General features: G+C 55.8%; 1 protein-coding gene across 13 annotated transcripts in view; it reads right to left on the bottom strand.

Annotated features, from left to right (window-relative positions):
• The window catches only part of DAB2IP (DAB2 interacting protein), a 179,413-nt gene that overhangs the window by 38,683 nt on the left and 128,050 nt on the right, over positions 1-12,680 (bottom strand). For all 13 annotated transcript variants that reach the window (XR_011338877.1, XM_069873518.1, XM_069873524.1 and 10 more), the window contains one exon: positions 3,346-3,499. Coding sequence is in view for 12 of the 13 variants with exons in the window: in XM_069873518.1 (XP_069729619.1) it covers positions 3,346-3,499 (154 nt within the window). In the remaining variant the exon portion in view is untranslated. The remainder of the gene's footprint in view (positions 1-3,345; positions 3,500-12,680) is intronic.

Raw genomic sequence — 12,680 nt, 5'->3', positions numbered from 1 at the left:
GACACGGTTTCAGTTGTCGCGGAGCAAGCACAGACCAGCGGCAACTTCTGCCTTCTCCTGCTCTGCATCCCCAGCTCTGCCCTGCGACAGCCCCACCACGAGCTGTGCAACAGGACAAGGCCGTGGTCACCAGGACAGTGTTGGAGCCCTCCAGTTCCAGCCCCGCGCTGGGTCTGGCTCAGCAGGACCCCACAAAGAGCAGTGCCCGGAACAGGCTCTGAGCTCCGAGCCTCCCTTGCTGGACCGAGATGCCCACTGCATATTTAGTGCACACAGCACATGCCAGGCCATCAGGGGATTCTGCTGACTGGGAGGTCACGTCAGGAGAAAGATGAGGATGCTGGGTAACTTTCTTAAAAAAAAAAAAAAAATCAATGAAGACAAGTAAATAACGAGTGCCAAGTTCTCAGCAAGTCCGAAAAAAGCAAGTTTTGTAGAACTACATCAGCAGAAAGAGCTAAGTGCACTGTTTGAAAAGGTGTCGCATCACTGCTGACTCTCCTTACCAGAGCCTGGCCAAGGGGAGCAGAGCTGAGCCATTGGCTCCAGCACGTCTCCAGTCAAGCTAAAGGAGAGAGACACTCACTCTGTACCTTCACACAGCTAGCTGCCTCCAAACGAGCCGCATGGTTCTCTTCCACTGCAGATGGCTTTGGCACCTCTCGCTTTTGTCTCCGTTTGGGTGCGCTGCCAGCTCCCTCTGAACCTGCCCTTCTTCAGAGCAACTCCATCTGCAGCCACGTCAAATCCTGCTGTCTTGGTGTGCGCGCCAGGAGGCCGCTGCAGCTCAGTGGAGGACGTGTGCCACGCTGCACCCCGTGCCGGGCAGCCTGGAGGGCAACCGGCTCCAGAAAAGCTGCGGCTGCTGGGGCTGAAGGACCCCAAAGAGCTCCCTGAGCCAGCTCGGCCAACCGAGCACCAACATCCCAAAGGAGAACTAAGAGGCACCAGCCAGGTGGGGATGGAAGCAGCTTCCTAGGCACGGTCTGCTGCCCAACCACGAGGAGAAGGTGAAGAACTGTGTGAGGCTGGCCCTGCTCAACAGCAACAATGCTTCTCTTCTCAAATTGAGACAGCAAACTTGGCCATTCTGGACAGGTCTCTCTAGAGAACAGATCCACAGTAGCCTCAAAGTGCAGGGACGAGGCACCATCACCAAACCACAGCACCTTTGCAATCCACCATGCAGAGAATACCTTTGTTCCCCTCGTCTCCGTGACTCTGTCAGTAACTTCTCACTTGACACTTCTTAGCCAGGGCTCCTTTTCCAGGACATCAGCTGAGCTCGCTCTCCAGTGCTCCCACACAACAGTGTCAGGCCTCTCAGACATCAGCTTCTAGTTTTCCTTTCAGCCTCATGCAGACTTTCCCACTTCCAGGCCATGGGAACCATCACTGTGGTCATTGCTGAGCTTTCACCATGGGCAGCAGCTGACTTTGCCGAATCTTGCTTCACTGAGGGACTCGGGACTGCAGGTCGCAGACAGGACCGCCAGGACATGGGAGACGGAACTGAATGATCTTCAAGGTCCCTTACAACCCAAACCATTTCATGATTCTATGGCAAAACAACACCTGATACATTCAAGCACTGAGCAGCAGAAGACGCTTGTGCCGTTCTGTTGCTCAGCTTTCACCGTTGCCCGCTGTGGAGAACCATGTGCTAAAGCTCTCTGTGCCGATGCAGATGGGGCCCCCGAGGGGCTAGCAGCAGCTTCCCAGCCTGTCCCAGCACACGCTGCCCCTCTGTGCGGGCCTGAGGCGTGGTCCAGTCTTGTCCCTCCAAAGGCAGCACCAACCCTTTGCTTCCATCACCATACCCAAGCGGATGGCAGATTGGGGTCAGTGCTTGCTACCCACCAGAGACCCCAGGAGATCTGCACACTCATCTCAGTGCTGACCTCGCTCCAAGTTTGAAAGGTTCTCTGGAGACACAAGACCAAGGTATTAAACACAACAGTCCATTTAGCTCACACCTCGCTCCTTCCCACTGGAGCTCGACGATGAGTAGCCACCAGTTACAAATCAATGTCCCTTTTGTTTCCTGGCATTCTTCCTTTCCTCTGCAGGATTCACAGAACAGCAGTTAACACTCTTCTTCATCCAACTCACTTAGAAATAAAACTTCCTTCCTCCTCACAAGCGCACGGTGTGGGCAATCTCCCTCTCCATCAGCTTCCCACAAGTCCTGTAAACATCCCTTCCTCTGCTCTCATGCGCTCAACAGAACTGGTAAACAACTCTTCTATTATGGATGTCACATCTATTTTCCATCTAGCTTCATTTTATCTTTCTTGATTGGAACGTAATAGAGGCCACAGAATTTACAGAACTGCTCTCCTCCTGACCTGCCGCGCTTGCTCAATTCTACAGAGAATGAACAGCACTGGAAAATTGATACCTCAGCCCACTCCAGTGTTCATGTCAGGGGCTATTTTTTGTTAAGACTTTTTTTGTGTTCACGCTTTATGTTTTAACAAATGGATCTTTAAACTCCTTTCTTTCAAAGCGTGTCCATTTCAGCAAAGAAAAAACCTCTTTGTTGCTCCATTCTGACTCCTCTTGGAGACTGCCAAGGCGTTTGCACCCAGCGCAGCCCCGCCACGCCTACAGCACGATCCAACTGTGGATACACGGTCTATCTGCTCGTCTACGTCCAACTACAAACCGGACACCTTCTTGTCACAGAAATACAAGTACTAACCACCATGTTGCTGTCAGAAAACCATTTCTCAGTTCCGTATCCTGCCACCACCATAAGCAATAACACTTTGCCATTCATGATGCAGGAAAAACGATTCCCAAGACGCGCTACATTCAATTGTCCAACTACAGCCCGGTTTGTACGTGTCCTACCGCCTCCTGCTAGCACAGACCTAACCACATGCCACAACAGATGTTAAAACCAGTCAAAATACTCACAGATTTTTCTATTTACACAAACAAGGGAAGCTTCATTTTTCCAGACAAAGCCCTCAACACTCCCACTGACAATGGGGTATCTTTGCGACCACACATAATGTCTTTGGGAACACTGAGCAGGGATTAGCACTTCCCCACATCCATATGAACATAAACTACAAATTTATGCTCTGCAAACACACAGCCTTAAGCAGTTTGGCATCAGTGCCAGCAGCCAGCTCTGCCGTGCCAACGGTTACATGGCAAAGAGCTCACCGCTCAGATTTTGCGGGTAGGACGCTCCTTGGAAAGAAGGAAGCAATTTTCTGTTTATGAAATGGTCTCTATGGGGCAATTCAGAGTAGAAACGTCTGATAACAGCAAAAGCCCAAGACACAGCCCCACACCTAGCTGTGCCCCAAGACAGAGGCAAAGTCTCCTTACCTCGAAGCAGTAGTCTTGTCCCAGGATGCTACTGTGGACTGGCTTGATGACCACTTCTTCCTCCATACTGAGATCCAGAGCCTCGACAGCACTACTGGGACTGAGCAACGACTCGTGGGAGCGCGATTCTTTCAGTCTCGGCATTAGATGGGATCTAGAGGAAAAATGCAACGGTATCAGTGGGTGCTCTCCTGCCCAGAGAAATCACTTAGTCCCTCTGTTAGCAACAACTGCAGAATTCTCCCAGGATTTTTGCACCGTGAGTTCACCGAGGGCCCAGAATAGCAGGGACTGCTACACCACCCCATTTCTAACTCAGTGAGCAGGTTCTGTTACAGCCTGTATACTCAGGAAAAACATTCTTTCCAAACTCTGATGCAGTCAGGACCACATTAGCGGAGGTTTTTAGACCACAGGTCTCTGCGCAGCCAAGCACATCCTTAAACAGCCATCACTCTGGGCACGTGGGACGTTCCAGGTCGAGTGAGCGGATCCCATTCGCAACCTACTTCATGTCCTGCTGTCTCGCAGCACCCAGTCCCCACTGACAGAAGGAAGTTACCTGCAAATGGGGAGGAATTAATGATGGATCCTCCTAAAACCCAGCCCCGTGTTCACTCAGCACAGAGCATGTCCAGTGAGCGGCTGGCACTGATGGAGCAGATCCCCCACCCCCTTCTCCCCACCCAAACACACATCTCTATCACGGATGCAGCCCACGTGCGGATCCGCACTCTGTAACCAACAACCCGAGGGCTAGTGCGCTCTCTCCAATTGTTACACACATCTCTGGGATGGGGACAGTGTGGAAAATAAGGCCATGATAGCCCTATCGATTGATCTAAATGCTCCGGAGTCCCACTGGCAGCATTTAGCAGCGGGGAGCCCACAGCCAGCAAGCAGCACCATTTCCCAGACAGCCAATACAATCAATGCTGTCGCAACTCTTAGAGCAAAACCAGAAAGCTCAAGGCAGAAAAAAGAAAGAAGACAGCTTGGTACTGCCATGGAAAACAGAGCAAAGACAGAAAGTGGCAAGGGAAAAAATAACCTGAGAGCAAAGGCAATAGTTGCCTTCTCTACTGCCAGCACCACATAAATGCTGTGATGCCAGCCAGTACACAAATGCTGATCCCAGAAACCCTGACCTTTAAAACCTCTGGCAAGCACTTCAGGGGCTTCCAAAAGATCCTCGCGTCCCTCTGTCTACAAAGGGATAGAAATAAGGGGAATCTGAGATACTCTCAGCATGGCCTTTCATGAGCAAAACCGCAATGCTCCCAGTATCCTCTCAGAGTGCTTTGTCTCCATGAGCTGAGTTTTGTGGTTCTCCAGAACAAAGCTGACCAAAACACTGAGAATGTCAATGGCGCCTGCAAAATTCACAGCTTCCAGGGAGTCGTGCCAAGTGGAATCTAGAAAACAGCCAAAGGAGAGCCCGAGATAAACAGCAGTGGAAGATAAAAAGGTGCTTCTCCAGGTCTGCCATTAACATTCATGGCATCGACAAACGCCGAGGTGATAACGGATCAGCCCGTGGCGCGTGGCAAGCACACGGCTCTGAGGGCTGCAGGACCAGCACCCCGGGACACGCTGCCCCACGGCTCGGCTGCCGGGATCTGCTGTGCTGGGACCTGATGGGCTCTGCAGAAGAACAGCCCACGACACCACAATCTCTTCGTAGGGGACAATCACGAGCCCTCAAATGCTAAAAGCCTCAGGTTAGCCCAGCCCAGCACTGGACCAGAGACAGCAGCTCGGAAGCATCTCTACCTCCTCAGCGATTCTCTCAACTGCCCACTCACACACCACCCCCCCCGCCCCGTCTCTATGGTGAATAAATGAATCTCCGGGAGCTGAGCTCACCGCCATTTCCCAGGCCTTTGGGGCAATTTTGCTCTGTTTTCACAGAAAAGGGTCCACATCCTTTTCCTCTGACTGATCCTGCAAATTAACTGTAATGCAGGCAGCTGGAGCCAAGTAACCTTGGGAAGCTGAGCCCAGAAGGAGCATCCAGCAGCTCGAGAACTGGCAACACAGGCCCCGGTAAGCCCAGAATCAGGCATTTACGGTAAATCTTATTTCCAGATTTCACAGATGAAATTAGAAAAGGCAAAAAGAGCCTCGCATCCTTGTGCGGACACACACAAATACTGACAGCCCAAACCACAGCTTGGGCACTGCATACCACAACACACACACCTGTGCCAACGAGCTTCATGCCGGTCTAAGAATTTGGTTCAAACCAAACCCAAACAGTCTACTTTTCATTTCAAACTACTGCAGCTACAGGGCCACAGGGGGAAGTGCAGATGTGCGATAGGAAGAATGTCCCGAGAGCCTCTCCCTCGGTAATGTTCTGCTCTCCCCAGATTCAGCAAATGCATATTTAAATCCCTCTGTGCTCTGCCCCACGCTGCTGGCAATCCTAAAATTAATGGGATTTCTCTTGAGCAGGAGATTGTCAGGTTCTTGCCTTGGCAGGACCTGCTCCCACGACATCTTTTACTCCTGAACAGCCGATGGGATCCGGCCTGGGTCAGGAATAGGAATGCTTTTCACCAGCTGCTGCACTGCACGGAGGGAGCGCTGCGGTCTCTAAGAGGCCAGCATCTGTCCGTGTGCCAGCAGCTAAGCGGGGAGATGTCATTAATTAGAGACTCTCATCTGAAATCTCAACAGAAGGATGAGAGATCTTTCTGCCAGAGGCAGCCCCGGCAGAGCAGGATGAGCGCTGCCTGTGTGGAGCTGCTCCCAGCACCCCCAGAGCCCTGACCCCACAGCAGCCCGGCACGGGGGCTGCAAATGCCCCACAGTGCATGCAGGGCTATCTAAGGACACGCAGCCCTTTCATTGTAACACCCTGTTCCGGAGGAGAGAGCGTTTCCTCTGTCCTTTGGTAAGCAATACGACGCAGGCAGCACCAGTCTAGTTACTGGCAGATATTTGCAAGCCCCTGTTGTAGCTCCCAGAAGCAGTGATGTCAGGGATTCCCAGGCCGTGACAGCGCGCCCAACCCAGCCAGGACCTTGGGGACCACGGCAAAGACTTTGCAGACACAGAGAAACAAGCATGGAGGTACATCCCAGTCTCTCCTCGGCAGACCTCGGGGCTGGGCTTCGAGCAACAGAGGCAGCAAGCGTGCGGCCGCAGCAGCAGCCCCGGCTCTGCAGGCAGGCTGGAGGCACTGCCCAGGCTCGATGCTCCTTCCCAAACTGAGATATTCTGATGGACTTCAAGGAAGGAAAAATGTAGGGCCTGTCTACACAGCATTATTCTGGAATAGTTTCTGTGTGTTTGAACTCAAGCACTCCGATTCCGGAATTGCTTTCTTGTGAAGACAAGCCCTCAAAGGGGCAACCCCATCAGATTCCGCTTCAGATGTGTGAAACCACCCAGGTGCTGCTGCTGTAGCTTTAGGGTTTCTGCTGAGAGGCAGAAAGAAACAGGGAACCTGGCTGGGAGCAGACACAAAATTTAGTGTTGAAACAGTGTGGGGGGGAAATAAAGACCCTTTCTTGAATCTCCTGCTGTTCCACTCAGAGCATGAGCAGGCTGAGGAACTGTGAGGGAAGTGCAGGCACTAAGCTGGGGATGTCCCGCTAACACCAGCTACAGCACCAGCCTTCACAACGCAAACACCTTCCCGCTGCCAGAGGATCTGATCTCCTAAATCACAGGTCTGATGAGCGACACATCTCCTGCTCAGGACGCATTCCCTGCACGTGGCCTTTCAAGGGCTGGCAGTTCTTGCCAGGGGCCAGCTGGGAAGAGTGTCTGCACTCCCCTCTCAGCAGCACACGCCCGTGGCGGGGGGTCCTGCACACACAGAAGCAGCAGAATGGACCACGGGAACCACGTGCAGCACGGACAGAATTCCAGCCTGTCTCCAGCCCCAGGGATTGGGTTTTGTCATGGCTAAGAACAAAGTGGACAACTCCACCAAACTGATTTGCGACATCAGACGGGAGAAGGGTTTTAGCAGGCGCAGATGGGAGTCAATCCACATGTCACCCTCTGCCAGTTTCACCAGGCAGCAAAACCAGGAGCTGGGGAGCTGTGCCGCGCGCACGCTGACCCACCAGAGGCTTAGAGCTTCACTGCTGCTAGCGACAAACTAGGACAACACTTGCTGCAGAGCCTAGACAGACACAATATTCACTGCAGAGCCCAGATTGGGACAAGGGGTGCATTTCTTCTTGCATCAAACGCACACTAGGCTCTAGGACGCAGCAGCTCTCCCCTGAGCCCTCTCCTCGCCTCAGCATTGCCAGTGTGACCCCTACTCCCCACCAACCTCCTGACCGCTGCTGGGAGTTCTCATCCATTCCTCCCCAGTGCCGCATCCTGCTTCCATTTAACAAATAAACATGAAAGTGGTGGTGTGGGAATAACCAAGCACAACAGCGCAAGAGAACGTGCTAGCAAAAGACGCATATTTTTTTCCTGTAGGACAGGCCACGTGGATGAAGCCACAGCACACCCTGCTCCATGTTCCGCTGACCTGAGCTTCCTCCCGCAGGTGTCTGGCCGGTCCCTGCGGTGGCCGAAGCGCAGGGGGATGCTCTGCAGCGTTTGGGGTGTGGGAAACACACTCAGGGCACTCCCAGTGGGAACCTGGTGCCACACGTCACCCTCACTGACGCAACACCTCCACTGAGCAACACAAAGGATATGTAATTAAACTTATTAATGCCTGCCCTTGTTTTTAGACTGTTCCCAGTTTTAACTGGTGGCAGAATTAATTACATTCAAAACGACTTTGTCAGCTCATACCAGATTCCAAGTGTTGTTTTTGCCAGAGCAAACCTGAAGGATGATTTTAACCCGTGACATTCACCTGAGCACGGACATTTGTTTGTTTAATAACCGGCCACTGCAGAGTTTGCCAGCGACAGCCTGTGGGGACACTGGCAGGACTGGTAACACGCAAGATTAAACGAATGGCAAACGCAAGAAAATGCGTCAAGGGTACGAAGCACAGAATGGTTTGGGTTGGAAGGGACCTTAAAGCCTATCTAGTCCCACCCCCTATCACGGGCAGGGACACCTCCCACTGGATCAGGGGCTCCAAGCCCCATCCAACCTCGCCTTGAACCCCTCCAGGGATGGGGCAGCCACCCCTGCTCTGGGCAACCTGGGCCAGGGCCTCCCCACCCTCACAGCCAAACATTTCTCGCTAAGATCTCATCTAAATCTCCCCTCTTTCAGCTGAAAACCGTTTTCCCTCATTCTGTCCCTGCAGTCCCTGATCAAGAGCCCCTCCCTGGCTCCAGGTGTGGTCTCCCCAGAGCAGAGCAGAGGGGCAGGATCTCCTCTCTCACCCTGCTGGCCCCACGGCTCTGGATGCCACCCAGACGAAGGCTGGCCCTCTGGGCCGTGAGCACACGATGCTGGTGATTAGAGTTTCAATAACCGAAAACGCCAAGAACCTAAAGTAGTAACTTCTGTTTCATTCCCAAGAGCCACCATCTCACTTTTAACAGAAATTGGTACCTTATACTAAAGTTACTTTCTCTTCCTCATCACACCAGCCTAACCCACCATAAACAGTGCCACCTGACACCAACAGCATCCACAGATCCACCACCTGTCGGAGCTCAAACCAGCCCCAAGAGCCTGTCACCCCCCCCGCAGCACCAGTCTCGGGAACAAGCAGGGATTGCAGGGCCCCCAAAATCCATCTGGGGAGCCTCCAGGAGGCCCAGGCTGGCGGGAGCAGGACGTGGAGCAGCAGCCAGCACTGACCCCTGCCTCCTGGCCACCACCCAGGCCCAGGGGCCACCGAGACACCAGGTGCTCCCTGGCCACAGCCCAGCCTCCCCAATTTACTTAAATTTTGTAGGTCTAGAGAGAGAATCCGGACAAGAAGGGAAAAAGCAAGGCAGGATCTCTCCTCCAGGATTAACCCCAAGGAGACCAGAAGCACAAGCCCCACAGTCCCAGGGCCAGCAACCGCGTTTCAATAAATAATGATGAAAACACATTCTTAACGGACAGAATCACGGCCGGAGCGCTGCTAAAAATAACCCCTGCACTGAGGACCGGGAGGAGCCCAGAGGTGAGAGTCCTGGGGGCTCCTACCAGCCCTGTCCCGCATCCCTGCTCCCTTCCCGCATCCCCTGGCCCCGCTCCTCTCCCCTGCCCGCATCCCTCCCGGATGGAGGGATGGAGGGAGCGGGCAGGGGAGAGGAGCGGGGCCAGGGGAGAGGAGCGGGGCCAGGGGATGTGGGCAAGCACCCCCTTCACCATTGCCATATCTCCCACATCCATTCCTGTATCTCCCTGCTCCATTCCCCCTCCCCACCCGCATCCCCCCACTCCATTCCCATATCCCCCAACCCCACTCCTCTCCATTCCTGCATCCCAGTTCCCCATCCCCCCTTCCCGCATCCCCACTCCTGCATCCCCCTTTCCCCATTCCTGCTCCCCATTCCCATATTCTCTTTCCCTATTCCCGCATGCCCCTGTTTCCCTATCTCCCTTTCCCTGTTCCCTTATCTCCCTTTCCCCATTCCCATATTCCCTTTCCCTATTCCCACATCCCCCTTTCCCCATTCCTGCACTCCCTCTTCCTGCATCCCCCATTCCCACTCCCAGTTCCCGCATCCCCCTTTCCCCATTCCCCCTTCCCATTCCCCACTCCCCCTCTCTCCATTCCCGCATCCCCCTTTCCCCATTCCCCCTCTATCCATTCCCGCATCCCCCTTTCCCCATTCCCCCTTCCCATTCCCGCATCCCCCTTTCCCCATTCCCCCTCTCTCCATTCCCGCATCCCCCTTTCCCCATTCCCCCTCTCTCCATTCCCGCATCCCCCTTTCCCCATTCCCCCTCTCTCCATTCCCGCATCCCCCTTTCCCCATTCCCCCTTCCCATTCCCACATCCCTCTTTCCCCCTTCCCATTCCCGCATCCCCTTCCCCTTCCCCATTCCCCCTTTCCCCATTCCCCCCTCTCCATTCCCGCATCCCCTTTTCCCCATTCTCCCTTCCCATTCCCGCATCCCCCTTCCCATTCCCCCTTCCCATTTCCACATCCCTCTTTCCCCATTCCCGCATCCCTCTTTCCCCATTCCCGCATCCCCCTCTCCCCATTCCCGCATCCCCCTTTCCCCATTCCCCCTTTCCATTCCCGCATCCCCCTCTCCCCATTCCCCTATCCCTCTTTCCCCCTTCCCATTCCCCCTCTCCCCATTCCCGCATCCCCCTTTCCCCGCTCCCCCTTCCCATTCCCGCATCCCCCTTTCCCCGTTCCCCCTCTCCCCATTCCCGCATCCCCCTTTCCCCATTCCCTCTCTCCATTCCCGCATCCCCCTCTCCCCATTCCCCTATCCCTCTTTCCCCCTTCCCATTCCCCCTTTCCCCTCTCCCCCTCCCCGTTCCCGGTCCCCCTCTCACCGCGCCGCCCCCCCCGGCCATGCCGCCGCCTCCCCGCTCCGCCGCTCGGCCTCTCCCTCTGGGCCCGCCCCCCCCCGCCCCCCGGGGCCCGCATTGGCCGCGCTGTAGCCGGGCAGAGCCCGGGCGGCTCCGGCACCGCCCGCCGGGCCCCGAACCCGCCCTCCCGCAGCCCCCGGGCCTCCCCGCTGTGCCCCGAGCCCCCCGGGCCGGGCCCGGGCCCGTTTTGTTGTGATAAACGCCGAAAAAATCCAATTCCCCTTTATTTTGGCGAAAGCTGCTCTAGGGCGCCGCTTCCCTGGCTCGCCTGAGAGCTTCCCTGGCCACTTCCCTCACCGCTTCCCTCAGCTCTTCCCTGGCCACTTCCCCGGCTCTTCCCTGGCCGCTTCCCCCGGCTCTTCCCTGGCCACTTCCCTCAGCTCTTCCCTGGCCACTTCCCCCGGCTCTTCCCTGGCCACTTCCCTTGGCTCTTCCCTGGCCACTTCCCCCAGCTCTTTCCTGGCCGCTTCCCTCAGCTCTTCCCTGGCCACTTCCCTGGCCACTTCCCTGGCCACTTCCCTGGCCACTTCCCTGGCCACTTCCCTGGCCACTTCCCCAGCTCTTCCCTGGCCACTTCCCCAGCTCTTCCCTGGCCGCTTCCCTGGCCATTTCCCCCAGCTCTTCCCTGGCCGCTTCCCCAGCCTCTTCCCTGGCCATTTCCCCCAGCTCTTCCCTGGCTATTTCCCACTGGCTGGCCGCCCCGGGAGGCCGGAGGGCGGCCGGCTGCGCGGGTGCCCTCTCCCTCGCCCTGGGCCGCAGAAGCCCGTTCGTGTCCGTGGGAGCCGAGTCACTGACCTTCGCAGCAGCGCGATCCAGAGCAAGGAGTAGCGCCTGCAGCAGCACCCGGCGTGAGCCATGGCACCCGATCCCGCATCAGAACCGAGCGCTCCCTGCTTCCCGGCACAGCACGGGGATGCTGAAGCGGAGCCTCGGGGAACGCGGTGCCCAGAGCAGCAGGTGAGCGCGAGAGGAGGACGCCAGGCAGCGGAGACGAGAGGGGAAGGCTGCACGGCATGGTCCAACTGTCCCGATCGCCACCATCCTCGCCCAGCCCACGCCGACACGTTCCCAGGGCCAGACCGCTGCTGTCATCCTGGCGTATTCAAACGCCTCCATTACTCATCAAGAACAAAGTAGGACTATCTAGTAAATGAAAAACCACCGCACGGCTCTGTCCCTGCCTGTTATTTATGGCTGCTCCCTTTTCCACTTCTCAAAGGCTACCGGCCACGGCTGCAGCAGATCATAAATCCTCCAGCGAGGAGGCTCGGGATCGGGGAGGATGCGGGCACCGGCGCTGACACCGCTGGTCGGCACAGGAGGGGAATAGAGAGCGAAGGAGGAAATATCCCTGATGAAAAGCACTCGGGGTCTCCCCACTCCAGAGGGGAAGGAAGTGGGTCCTGCCGAGGCAGCAGGCACGAGTCTCGCCTCCTCCGGGGACTTGCAAGCTGGATTCCCAGATGGATCGTCCCTCCTGCCAGCTCCACCGCACCGCAAACGATTCAAAATTCAGAGGTTCTGTGCCCAGCTCTGACACTAACTCCCTGCACATCCTCACTTACATCCTCTCCTCAGCCAGAGAGGTGGGCACGACCCTCTCTCACCTCCAAGGGATCCAGAAAATGTAAAGAACTTGAGTAACATGGAGAAAATGTGCTGGGCTTGAATAATAAAAAACGCCGTCTGCCACCTAAGGCCAGCGGGGTCCTTTTCTTCCTCCCAGGATAAAGGGGTCCCCGCCGCACCCCAGGGGTGACAGCACCAGCTCACCAGCCATGCCGGGACACGCAGCCCGCGCAGCAGAATATTCCCCACCTTGCCTCCGCAGCGCAGCGCACGCAGACTGGCCCCTTGCAGTCTGCAAGCAGCGCTCTCGATTTAGCACATTTTGCCTCGGTTT

The sequence above is a fragment of the Phaenicophaeus curvirostris genome, chromosome 20 (genome assembly GCF_032191515.1).
Source record: "Phaenicophaeus curvirostris isolate KB17595 chromosome 20, BPBGC_Pcur_1.0, whole genome shotgun sequence".
In the NCBI taxonomy this organism is placed as follows: domain Eukaryota; kingdom Metazoa; phylum Chordata; class Aves; order Cuculiformes; family Cuculidae; genus Phaenicophaeus; species Phaenicophaeus curvirostris.
Note: the sequence above shows the minus strand (reverse complement) of the source record. Positions and strands in the feature narration are given on the sequence as shown.